This window comes from Danio rerio, chromosome 25 (genome assembly GCF_052040795.2).
Source record: "Danio rerio strain M-AB ecotype USA chromosome 25, GRCz13ab, whole genome shotgun sequence".
In the NCBI taxonomy this organism is placed as follows: Eukaryota; Metazoa; Chordata; class Actinopteri; order Cypriniformes; family Danionidae; genus Danio; species Danio rerio.
The window spans coordinates 6,027,501-6,041,021 of NC_141045.1; the positions used below are offsets into that span (position 1 = coordinate 6,027,501).

A 13,521-nucleotide genomic window follows, 5' to 3' on the forward strand; every position below is an offset into this window, starting at 1 on the left:
GGAAATCAATCCAGCAAAAAAAAAAAAACTATTAATAAAGTTCACTTTTTGACAAAAACTGTGTTTTGAAACAGTCAGGAGAATGGCAGACTTTGGAGCTGAAGAGGAAAAGGACGACTTTAGCAACCGTCAGGGTGAGTGCATCAACATCATGACGTCACGACACAAGGCCGCGCATCCAATTTTAAGTCTCTTATTTTTTCCCATTGCGGCCTCTCTCTCAATTCAGTTCAATTCAATTGTTGCTTTATTGGCATGACAATTTTAACAAATGTATTGCCAAAGCATTTACTGAGTTAAAAAAGTAAAAAAAAAAAAAAAAGATAGTGGTAGTATATATATATATATAATTTATGGTGGCTTGAGAAAATCATAAATTAAGGTTATTAATCAGGCTTAAGGTTATGCTCATTTAACTCAGACTACCAATCTGCCAAACACGGATGACCATTTAACTTACTAGCCACACCCTAGCAACCACTTACGGTGCCCTAGCAACTGTCCCATATATTTCCATTGTACAGAAACTGCCATTGACTTTACATTAGACATACTATAATAACATACCAACTCATACTAACAATTTACTACTCCATACCAGAAACATACTAATCATAGCGACATGCTAATTCATACTATAAACATACAAGCAACATGCTAATTCATACTAACAATATACCAATCCAAACTGGAAACATACTAACAAACATAATCATACTAGCAAACATGCTAATTCATACTAAGTTCATGCTAACGGCATGCTAGTTTATACTAGAAGCATGCTAGTGACATGCTAATGACTCTCCCTCTCTAATGACTCTCTCTCTCTCCCTGACTTTCTCTTTCTCTCTCTGTCGATTCTACAAAACAAGAACATTAATTTATTAAGCAGTAACATTCGAGATCGACATCACCTATAAGCCTATGCTATAACTGCAGGTTAACTATGTTTATATAAAATAATTCTGTTAAAAGCTATTAGTTACTAGTTAGTTAAAGTTATTAGTAACTAATAGCATTAACTTTTCAGAATTTGATTGTAATGCAATAATATGCACCTTTTGTCAAGCTGCTTTGAAACAATAATTGTTGTGGAAAGCTCTTTACAAATAAACTTGAATTGAATTGAATTGAATTGAATAACTTTCACTGTTATTGTCCTCACAATGTTTACAGTGCACAGTAAGCTCTGAAAAAGAGGTCTAACAGATGTCTAAAAATAGACGTTTTGGGTAAAACGTGTGCTTTATTGTGGGTTTAAGGTGGAGAGAAAAGAATGATCATTCAGCCGACATCTTTAGAGGATCCCAAAGTCATCAAACTTAAAGAGGTGAGATAGCCTATAATGGGTTTTGGCGATAAATATAAGGGTAATTCTTCAACTGCGGGCACTTTTATGTCCTTCATATATCCTAAAATATATATAATTTTGTTCAAATTTCTCTTTTTTTGTCAAACTAACAGTAAAACCTACTTACTAAAATGTACAACCTTTCTATTACATATTTTTCATAATATTCATCCTCCTTTTAGGTGTCAAAATCAATGTTTTCACCTTGTCGCACACCCAGAGTTTTAAACTTCAACAATGAAAATACCATTTTTAATGATTATTTATCTGATATCTATTATTATATCCTAATTCAGCACAAATAAAAAAAATATTTATTAGTTATTAATGTGAGACTATTATCAATATTATTTTGTATACAAAATATAGCTGTTGCACAGTATCAGTGTCATTTCCAGCACAACACTGTAATGTCTCTTTAAAAGGTTTGTGTGAGATTATTTAGGTGGGTTTTATGAAAATGAATAGTGTCATCTGAGAACATGTTCAAGATGGAGGGAATTAAATTTTTATCAACAACACTTGAAGAAAAATCAAGGTAAATATTGCTTGATAAGGAAATACATTTATTCTATGTCATTTCAAAACATGTTGTACCTTCAAAGTTTTTAAAGTTTTTAAAAGTTTTTTGTTTTTAAAAACCAAACAAAGTTAAGGTAAATAAGAGAGTTTTGTATACATGAAAGTCTAGTATCAATTCAAAGCTAATCAGTGAAGCTATTTTTTAATTTTTCACAATAAACTGTTCAAATGTCATTTCCATCACCACAAACATTAAAAAAATATATTTAGAAAGTTCTCATCACACATTAAAAGTGTATTCGTGATGTATAAGTTCATGCTATATTTAATATACAAATTCAGCTTATTTATTTTTTTATAAACTCTTAACTAAATTAATATTAAATTTTAGAGTGTGACAGGTGTACAATTCAGCATACAACTCATTTATTATATCGACAACTCGTCACCTTTTTGTCAAAATTGAGTTATTGACATATTCTTATTAAATGAAAACTTATTTACATTATGGGATTTTTTTATATAAGTTGTTTAAATTTTAACACTTTTTACTTAAAAAGCAAATGTTACACACACACTGTTTGCTATATGAAATGCAAAAACTTTGAAGCTCAATATCTCAAAATCATTCAGACCGCAGAAAGAACCTTATAATTCCAAGGTGACGAAATGTATAATTATATATATATATATATATATATATATATATATATATATATATATATATATATATATATATATATATATATATATATATATATATATATATATACATATATATATATATATATATGTATATATATATATGTATATATGTATACATATATATATATATATATATATGTATATATATATATATATATATGTATATATATATGTATTTATGTATATATATATATGTATATATATACGCACACACACATACATACATATATATACATATACATATATATATACATACATACATACATACATACATATATATACATACATCTAAGTATCTAAGTATGTCCTCTTACAGATTTTAAAACTAGAGAAATTATTCAGACTTATGAGGCTGTTACGTTAGTTTTGAACAAGTTTTTTTACTCAACTTCACAAGGCACAAGTGCCCGTAATTAAAGAAAGGCCCATATAGTCAACAAGTGCAAATCAAACCTTTTTTTAAAAACGTTTTTTAAAATTGACAATTGGTGTTGTTCAGTAGTTTTAGGAAAACTTTGATGAAAGGTTTTGATCAACTTCAAATGTTGACTGCTCTATATACAGTATTTATATATTTCAGCATCATTGTTTATGTTGTACGCTATGCTGTGTCGTTTGTGACAGGTTTTGTTGGACTGGATCAACAGCACTCTGAAAGTTGAACACATTGTGGTGCGATCGCTGGAGGAAGACCTCTATGACGGACTCGTCCTTCATCACCTGTTACGTAAGAATCATGTCAGTGCATTATGAACAGCCACATTAATAATTGCCCCAATTAAAACATATATATTCATTCATTTTATTTTCGGCGTAGTCCCTTTATTAATCCAGGGTCGCCACAGCAGAATGAACCGCCAACTTATCCAGCACATTTTCACGCAGCGGATGCCCTTCCAGCCGCAACCCATCTCTGGGAAACATCCACACACTCATTCACACACACAATCATGCTCTACGGACAATTTAACCTACCTAATTCAACTGTACCACATGTCTTTTTACTGTAGGGGAAATTGGAGCAACCGGAGGAAACACACGCGAACGCAGGGAGAACATGCAAACTCCACACATAAACGCCCACTGTTGCCTTGTTCCACAGACTTTATTATTCAAAAGTAAAATTACACAAGATTTTCCTGAGTGTTTCCTTATTGCGCAACAAATGTAAAAACTCTGAAGGTACACTGGCTCACTCATTCTGGTCATGCCATAAAATTAGTTCATTTTGGCAGAGCATTTTTAATTTTATATCTGAAGTATACAGGATTAATCTGTCACCAGAGCCAAAATTGGGCATTTTTGGAGACACCTCAGAAGTAGGAGATACATATATACAGTTGAAGTCAGAATTATTAGCCCCCTTTGAATTAAATTTTTAAAATATTTTCCAAATGATGTTTAACAGAGCAAGGAAATTTTCACAGTATGTCTGCTAATTTTTTTTTCTTCTAGAGAAAGCCTTATTTGTTTTATTTTAGCTAGAATAAAAGCAGTTTTAATTTTTTAAGAACCATTTTTATTAGACATTTTTATTAGACAAAATTATTAGCCACTTTAGGCATTTTCTTTTCGATTGTCTACAGAGCAAATCATCGTTATACAATAACTTGCCTAATTACCCTAACCTGCCTAGTTAACCTAATTAACCTAGTTAAGCCTTTAAATGTCACTTTAAGCTGTATAGAAGTGTCTTGAAAAATATCTTGTCAAATAATATTTACTGTCATCATGACAAAGATAAAATAAATCAGTTATAAGAGATAGTTATTGAAACTATTATGTTTAAAAATGTGTTAAAAAAATCTGCTCTCTTTTAAACAGAAATTGGGGGAAAAAACAAGGGGGCTAATAATTCTGACTTAAGCTGTATATCACAAGCAGTATCTTTGTGTATTATTTTAGCAAAAAAAAAATAATTACAAAATTGGAAGTCAGATTAGGTGCCTGTGTTTGAAACTTGGATCAGTAGTTACGTGTTGCCCATGGAAGAAATGCGATATGGGATGGCAGACAAACTAAACACAATTTTTAAAATCTGGAATCCAATTATGTCTTATATCAGTAATTCTGACTTGTAACTCTTTATAGGTTTATTAGTTTGGCATAAATCAAGTTGTGGAGCCTACACCTTTCTCTGTAAATTATTAATATTTAAATATTTAATTCTATTTATTTCTCTTATGCTTTCTGGATGATATTGTATCATGTTGTGTCCGACTATTTGTCTATTTTGAAACTGACTTTTTTTTCTGTCTCTCTTTTTTTTGTTCTGTTTATGTTATTGTTTATTTTTCTTATGCTAAAAACAATAAAAGATTCTTAAAAATCTTTAAAAATAATAAAAATAAAGTGTGTACTAAATCATTTATAATTATAATATGTCTATTAATAAGATATAAACTCATATTTCAGTTATTCATTTTCCTTCGGCTTAGTTCCTTATCTATCAGGGGTCACCACCGCGGAATGATTCCAGCATATGTTTTACACAGCGGATGCCCTTCCAGCCGCAACCCAGTGTTGGGAAACACCTATACACTCTCATTCACACACACTTAAACACTATGGCCATTTTAGTTTATCCAGTTAACCTATAGCGCATTTGTTTGGACCTTGAGGGGAAATCAAAGCACCCAGAGGAAACCCACACCCATCATGGTGAGAACATGCAAACTCCACACAGAACTGCCTACTGGCCTAGCTGGCACTCGAACCAGCGACTTTCTTGCTGTGAGGCAACAGTGTTAACCACTAAGCCACCATTCCGCCTCAGAATTGTTGAGTCTTAAATTTTCTTTTCGGCTTAGTCCCTTTATTCATCAGAGGTCGCCACAGCGGAATGAAGCACCAACTTATCCAGCACATGTTTTACGCAGGGGATGCCCTTTCAGCCACAATCTAACACTGGGAAATACCCACACACTCAGGCACACACTCCCATACACTATGGCCAATTTAGCTTAATCAATTCACCTGGTTCTGCATGTGTTTGGAATGTGGCACCCGGAGAAAACCCACACCAACACAGAGAGAACATGCAAACTCCATACAGAAATGCCAACTGACCCAGCTGGGACTTGAACCAGCGACCTTCTTGGCCCATGCTGGCCCTAAATGACAAGATGTTAACTCCTAATTGTGAGATAATTAAATCTTTTTTTTTTACCTGGTCGAAAATAAGCTTTTCATAAAAAAAAAACGTCACAATGCAAAAGAAATGCTGCTGTTTTTAATAATGTTTTCATGTCGTGTGCGCAGGCAGGTCAGCTGGTATTGATCTTCACGTGGAGGAGATTGCGCTGAGCACTGGCGCTCAGATACGCAAGCTAGAAGTGATCCTGAAAGCCCTGAACGAGACCTTAGAGCTCAACGTGGACCAGGCCAAGTGGAGCGTTAAACGTGAGCCAATCAGATCAGCTCTCACCCATGACCTGTTTGCATATTAACGAGCCGTTCGCATATTTATGCTCCGCCTCTGGATCTTTCAGTCATTCACAGCAGGGATCTGTTGGCCACACTGCATCTCCTGGTCGCCATTGTGAGGCGTTTTCAACCCGATCTGGTCCTGCCTGCTAATGTCACCGTGGAGCTCATCCAGTGCGAGGTGATGGATATTAACATGCCTTTATACAGTTAAAGTCAGAATTATTAGCCCGCCTCAATTATTTTTATCCAATTTTTGTTTATCGGAGAGATTTTTTCTACACATTTCTAAACATAATAGTTTTAATAACTCATTTCTAATAACTGATTTATTTCATCAGTCATGATGACAGTATGTAATATTTGACCAGATATTTTCAAGACACTAGTGACATTCAAAGGCTTAACCAGGTTAATTAGGCAAGTTAGGGTGGTTAAAATGGTTTAAAATTATAATAATAAATAAATAATAAATATTTGATAATAAAAAATTGATAATAAAAATTAAAAACTGGTTTTATTCTAGCCGAAATAAAACAAAAAAGACTTTCTCCATAAGAAAAAATATTATAGGAAATACCGTGAAAATTTCCTTGCTCTGTTAAACATAATTCGGGAAATATTTGAAGTGTAAAAAAAATCACAGGAAGACGAATCATTTTGACTTTGACTGTTTATTAAAAGGAATATACTAGAATCGCATGCAAAAAAAGTTTGCTTTGACTTTATAATATGTTTGTGTACTGTGTATATATTTATTATGTATATATAAACACACCCATGCATGGATATATTTGAGAAAATGTTTATTTATAGTTAGATATAAAATATATGTCTGTATGTGTAATTCAAATGATATATATATATATATATATATATATATATATATATATATATATATATATATATATATATATATATATATATATATATATATATATATAAAAAATAAGTGTTTTTATCAGGCTGCTGTGTGTAGGTTCAGTATTTTCACTTTAATAACAAAGAACAACTTCTTTTCATTCCCTTTAAATTGAAATAACATAAACACAAGATGTTCAGACAAATACATACATATTTATTATTAGAAATTAGAAAATGATAATGCATGCTCAATTGAATATGGCTATCATTTTAATACCAAAATCTATATGCTATATATCATAACTTTTTGATCATTTATCACCTCATATTAGTTTCAAGAGTTCACACATAGCTGATGATTGATTATAAGCAAGTTTGGCATGCTGTCCCGGGAGAGAGCACTGAGCTCAAAAGGTCCTTGAGCCCTGGGCTCCCTCCCGTTTGCAGGGCGAAAGGGGAGCTTTGAGCTCAGGTAGATCTCCCCCTTGATAAAAGCTGATGACTAAAATGAATGTTATGAAGAGATATGCTGCAGGATGAGAAATTGACTGTAGTGCTAAATTTAGATTGATCAATTCACTTGTAGTGCATGTTTTTGGAATGTGGGAGAAAACCGGAGGACCCGGGGAAAACCCACGCGAGCACGGGAAGAACATGCAAACTACGCACAAAAACGACCGCCAGCCTGTTAAAAGACTAGAACCGGTGACGTTCTTGCTGTGAGGCAACAGTGCTAACCACTGGGCCACAGTGCCACCCTATGAAGGGAAAGGGGTAGAAGCAGGGGTGGAAGGGGGGATTCTTCAAATCAAAGATGGCTGAGAAACCCTGGCTCTTCATAGTGGGTTAGGACTGGCCTGATTGGTGGATCATACATAGCTTATGCAGAACCAGCCATGTTTAATCATAATTACGTGATCCTCTCGCGATTAGTTTATGAATAAACTTCACTTAAAATAACTACGCATATGCATATCATGAAAAAGCCAGTAAAACTACTTTTTCCTACTCTTGTCATCACTGTGAAGTTAGATCACATTACAGCAGTTTATTGCTCATGCATTCATTCAATTCTCATTTGTGAAACAGGTGACAAAAAGCGGCATCAAGGCGGACAAGCAGACAGAATTCATCACATTTAGGTCTGTAAGAAACGTCCTCCTATCTTAAACACACTGACTGCATCAATTAACCAGCCAAAATTCAGTACACACACACACACACACACACTCAAAAACATATAACTGTATTATTTTAACTAATTTTTTTAGCATGATGCTGTAACTGAAACAGAATATTAAGTAGGGGGCGGGGTTTATTTTTGTGCACCTCCTTTTTCACTCACAGCAAAGGGGAGGGGCGTGGCTAAGCGTATTTCACCCAATTTTACTAACGACACTTGTAAAAAAAGAGATTACAAATCTCAGGTGGTTTTCCTGGTAATATAAAGATTTTAATAAAAAATAAAATGGTTGGAGGGGCGTGGCTAAGCACATTTCATCCAATCCGCCAATCCGTCCATCATCAGAGAAGATTTTTGATAAATATTAATGAAACAAACAGTATTTTTCACATCGGATTAACACGTTCAGTTTATTATTTATTTATTTAGTTTCATATAGTTTTAGCGTCACCTACAGCCTGATAGTAAATTTATATTGTTGGATCCGCTGTTTTTATTTTGCACGAGTATGTTGTGATAGTTTCCATGTAAGAATAAAGGCTGTTTATTTATCACTATATTTGCGAGTGTCCTGATATTATAAGTCTTTTCATGTCCAAAGCAGTGTGTTTGCTTTGTGTTTTGCAGTGAATCCAGCAACGAGCTCGACAGAGAGTCTAACAGTGAGTCAAACGTAGGCTGAACTCTGAGCCTTTTTCATTTCCATATTTATAAGCATCAGTAAGTTTCAGATAGCGGAGGCGTATCGAGAAGAAAGCGCTCGCTCCTTAATCTCTCTCTTGCAATGTCTTTGCAGAGGAATGTCCCATTGATGAGCTCTTCAAGCTGGAGGCGCACAAAATCGAGACCGTGAAGAAGGTCCCGATGCAGTTTTAAATGCTCTAAATGTAGCCTTTGACCCAAATCTTTCACAGCTTCATCAACTTTTTCTTTCCTGCAGGCCATTTTGCACTTTGTGAATAAGAACATGGCATCTCTGGGACTGAACGTTACGGATCTCGATAAACAGGTGTGCAAAGCCTTCTTGACTTCAGTCTATAGGCCCTATCATACACCCGGCGCAGTGTGGCGCAAGGCGTGGCGCAATAGTCTTTTGGTAGTTTCAGCTTGGCGCAAGAGTCGTTTTGAGGCGTTGCGCTACGCTGTTTAAATAGCAAATGCATTAGCGCTCATTTGTGCGCCCATAGGCGTTCTGGTCTAAAAAGGGAGGCGTTCTGAGGCGGACCGCTGGCGCGTTGCTATTTTGAGAAACTATAATAGATTTTTCATTAGACCAAAACTAACCCGGTCTAAACTCCGGCGCAGAGTTGCGCATCGCTTACACGCTGCTTAATACACACAAGAGAGCAATAGGCAAATATCTTTACATATGAAAACATTTAAATATTAAGGATATATATAGGATATAATAAGAATAGATATAGAATATAAATATAAAGGATTAAAATATTACAAAACATATTATTTTCTAGCCTACATAAATATGAAAAATCACTGCTTTTATGTCTTCTTCATCTCGGGAGGCTTTTTCAGTTCATTCATAACAATTTGCTTTTGTATAATGTTATTATTATTAGCAGTATTATTTATTATATCCATATTTATATTTCTTTTATTAAAAACAAGCTTAGATTTGCCCACCTGTCAGGTTTTAGACCATATGGGGCACAGCATGTGTTTTAGGATATAACTCAGGTTTTTGAGCACATTTTGTTAATATTGTTTATTTATTTGTTTGCTGGAAATTAGAACTGAATTTAGAAATAGTTTTGTAATGAATATTTGCGCTTAACAAACAAAATTATTTATTTATAGACTAATTGATGTCTGTGCGTAAAGGTTTCCCTATCCTTGTGCGAAAGTGAAAGTGATCTATTATCTCTCATTTTCACGCAGTAGATGCTCTGTTTAACAGTTTTCTGTAAAAAAAACTGTCAACTGTGAACTGTTTGCTTGTGAAATGCTCAGTTTTTCCACTTAGACTTACTTTGGGTCCTGTAAGTTGCGAATGCGCTCTTGACGCGACGCAGCTGGGTCTTAAAGGGAATGGGAGATGAGACTCTAATTGATTTATTCTCAAAACACACCTATAACTCATTAAGAAAATAAACTTAACCCTTTTAGACCATGCGTTATGGGGCAAAGCAGGTTTTCCCGTCCTTAAATTAGCAAAAACGCGTTCTGACACGCCCTGAAAGCGTTTGCGCCCTGCGTTTTGCGCTCTGCGCATGGACTGCAAAATAGAGCCCCTATGTTTGTATTTTTGTGCTACTGTATCTTTAAGACTTGTGTATATTTTCTCTGTTATTATTGGTTAAATCTTGGCATATGTAATGTTACTGTTGGCACTATACTTCTTATAGTTTAGTTTAGTTTAAACTTTATAGTCCGTTCTGCTTGACACAGAAAGGAAATTTGTCTTTAAAGGGCGATGGGGTTTCAATCCCTTGTTTCAGCAGGGTTTTTTCACACCTCTACTTTGGAAAAAGTCAGGTTAGTGGGCATGTCCAGCTCTGTTTAGGGGGGGAGTACCGGAGGAGGGAAAAAGGGAAGGTCTGTAGAAATTTGCATAAAAATGGGAGTGTCGGTTTCACAGAGGCAAAACAAACACACAGACGCAGAGGAGAAAGACAGTGACTGTGTTTACATGGACATCAGTAATCGAATTATTTGCCAAATTATTAAAAGGTGGACTTTAACTTCCGTTTGGCTCTTCCATCCTGTGTGGAGTTTGCATGTTCTCCCTGCGTTCGCGTGGGTTTCCTCCGGGTGCTCCGTTTTCCCCCACAGTCCAAAGACATGCGGTACAGGTGAATTGGGTAGGCTAAATTGTCCGTAGTGTATGAGTGTGTGTGTGAATGAGTGTATGTGAATGTTTCCCAGAGATGGGTTGCAGCTGGAAGGGCATCCGCTGCCTAAAAACTTCCTGGATAAGTTGGCGGTTCATTCCGCTGGGGCGGCCCCGGATTAATAAAGGGACTAAGCCGACAAGAAAATGAATGAATGAATAATGGACATTAGTTTTCATAATGCTCCAAAATGTATTATTCGTTCATTTTTCAGCTTAGTCCATTTATTAATCAGGGGTCGCCACAGCGGAATGAACCGCCAAAATGTATTATTATTTACAAATTTTATTTTCTTATTAAATTAAAAAATCATCTGCAAATTATAATGATAAATAATAAAATTTTCAATTAATAATTGCATATTTGTAACCTGAATATGGATAAAATATTATAATTAACAATTTAAAAATAATAGCTTTAAACAGTTCTCCACTGCATATTAATTGTGCATTTAGTATGATATTATAATAAAGGGAAAATAATCTAAATAATATATCTTTCAGCTCATGTGCAGTGACAAGTCCTTATTTTTTAGGCAGTTTTTCCACATTAATGTTTGACATGTTTCTTATTTTCTCTATGCGATTGTGTTAGTTTGCAGATGGAGTGATCCTTCTCCTGTTGATCGGTCAGTTGGAGGATTTCTTCATTCCTCTGTGCGACTTCTTCCTTTGTCCTGTCAGCAGCTCGGAAATGGTGAGTACCAAGAAAACCTGTTTTGCATTTTGCACTAAAACAACAGAAACACGTTGTCAGCGAGCTCCATTCCGCTTTAAAACAAGGAGCTAAATGCAACTCAGGCTTATGGTATTTTTACAAGAGCGTAACTTCACACGCACCTCCAGGAAATGCATAATTAACGTCTCTCAGGATGACAGTGGAAATGACAGCACAGCAGCGTACGGCTGGTTAAGAAGCTGAGGGTAATAATGCAAAAGATAGAAATCAAAACCAGCGATCTTACAGTAACCAGAAAATCTGCAGTTGTTAGTTGTTTTCCGAAACTGTGACTTGTTTTTATTGTTGCTTTTTTTATTGGTCTGCAGCTCCATAATGTGACGCTTGCGTTGGATCTTCTTATAGACCGAGGCTTTCCAGTTCAATCCGTTGACCCACAAGGTAATTATTTTGGGAGAATCCAACCCTAACATTTGCATAATTTTACAACTTAATGCATGTTATTCACACAAATATTAGGTTACAAAATGACATCGCCACCTACTGGCCTGGCATAAATGATAGTGCAGTTTTTATAGCTTTTTTTGTGTGAATTTGTGTGAACTGGGATTATTTTGACACTGTTTTCACCTGTATAAAGAACATTTAAAAAAATGTAAATGTTCTATAATGTAAATAGAGCCACATATGTTCAACAAAAATGTCAGCAGTATTATTTAATAATAATATTATTTACATTTTTTATATAACATTTAAGGCTTTATTTACACCAATGCTGTTAAAATGGCAAAAATCTAGGTGACAATGTCCTTTTGTAAAGAAACACAAGACGTATGTGCATAATAACAATAAACCCGCCGTTTGCCACATAGACTTCCATTCTTACGCATTAATAAGGCAGACTTTAGACAAAAGCAAGTGTGTTTATAGCAATACATTAAAAATGAAAAGTCGCATAACGAGCTGTTTTTTATGGTTACTAACGTCCTGTTGTTTGCAAACACTCGCGCGCATACAATGACAATTGTTTTTAAAAACTTGTATTTGCTTTCGAGTGAGCTTTTTTTTAACCTGTCACCTTGTTAACGAACACCCAAAACTGTTTATCATTTATCAGTTTTTACTTGAAATAGTAAAATAGTAAAAAGTAAGTAATAAACATAAAATGAATTATTTTCAGTTTATCTATAGTCATTTTCATAGCTTATAATGTTTTCCAGCTAGCTTGTCACAATGCAATGAAACACAGCATGTCTTTATGAAGAAATATGTGCAATGCTGCTGCAACTAAAACCCATATTAAGCCTGTTTTTGTCTGTTTTTTTAATATAAAGCTGTTAGGTTTAGCATGCGTTGATCTGTCTGCTTGTTCATTTTCTCACGTTTCTCGCAGATATTGTTTCCCAAGATGTCCCTGCTACTGTGAAAGTGCTGTATTATCTATTCAACAGGCACAAAAACAAATAATCTGCCGCACTTTTCTTCTATTCAGTGAAATCTGTGTGACGTTTTCAATAATTAAATTGACTGTAAATGTGCGTCTGTCTTCTGACTGAAAATCAAAGGGCACGTAGTTGACAGTGGGATTGCTTTGGCACTCGCAGTGTTACAACACATTAGAAGCAATTGAACAGAGTGTCTCTGAACCATTTGAAGAGGCTTCAGAGCGAAAATGAGAGAACGTGGCCACTCATCTCATCACGGAAATTGCGTTTGGATGCTGACGGCTTCAATTTAATGTCACCTCTTCATTCTCTTTCCTTGTTTTTTTTTTACTTGCGGACAAATGTACATTAATGTATCGCACAGCTGCTTTATGTTAATGGCAGCTTGTTTTTAAATAAAAGTGGCACATGTATCAGAATCTTCTTTGTCTGTTTATTATACGCTGTAAAAATATCTGTTAATTAACAGGTCCCGTATTTTGTGTTTTCCATTTATTT

General features: G+C 34.7%; 1 protein-coding gene across 1 annotated transcript in view; it reads left to right on the forward strand.

Moving 5' to 3' along the window:
- The window catches only part of parvg (parvin, gamma), a 17,407-nt gene extending 3,965 nt beyond the window's left edge, over nucleotides 1-13,442 (forward strand). The window contains exons 2-13 of the mRNA NM_001089538.1: nucleotides 75-134; nucleotides 1,263-1,330; nucleotides 3,203-3,305; nucleotides 5,840-5,980; nucleotides 6,070-6,185; nucleotides 7,958-8,010; nucleotides 8,679-8,713; nucleotides 8,848-8,909; nucleotides 8,992-9,060; nucleotides 11,495-11,596; nucleotides 11,947-12,019; nucleotides 12,972-13,442. Coding sequence (NP_001083007.1) covers nucleotides 83-134; nucleotides 1,263-1,330; nucleotides 3,203-3,305; nucleotides 5,840-5,980; nucleotides 6,070-6,185; nucleotides 7,958-8,010; nucleotides 8,679-8,713; nucleotides 8,848-8,909; nucleotides 8,992-9,060; nucleotides 11,495-11,596; nucleotides 11,947-12,019; nucleotides 12,972-13,045 — 948 coding nt within the window. The 5' untranslated portion in view covers nucleotides 75-82 and the 3' untranslated portion in view covers nucleotides 13,046-13,442. The remainder of the gene's footprint in view (nucleotides 1-74; nucleotides 135-1,262; nucleotides 1,331-3,202; nucleotides 3,306-5,839; nucleotides 5,981-6,069; nucleotides 6,186-7,957; nucleotides 8,011-8,678; nucleotides 8,714-8,847; nucleotides 8,910-8,991; nucleotides 9,061-11,494; nucleotides 11,597-11,946; nucleotides 12,020-12,971) is intronic.
- The last annotated feature ends 79 nt before the right edge of the window (nucleotides 13,443-13,521 follow it).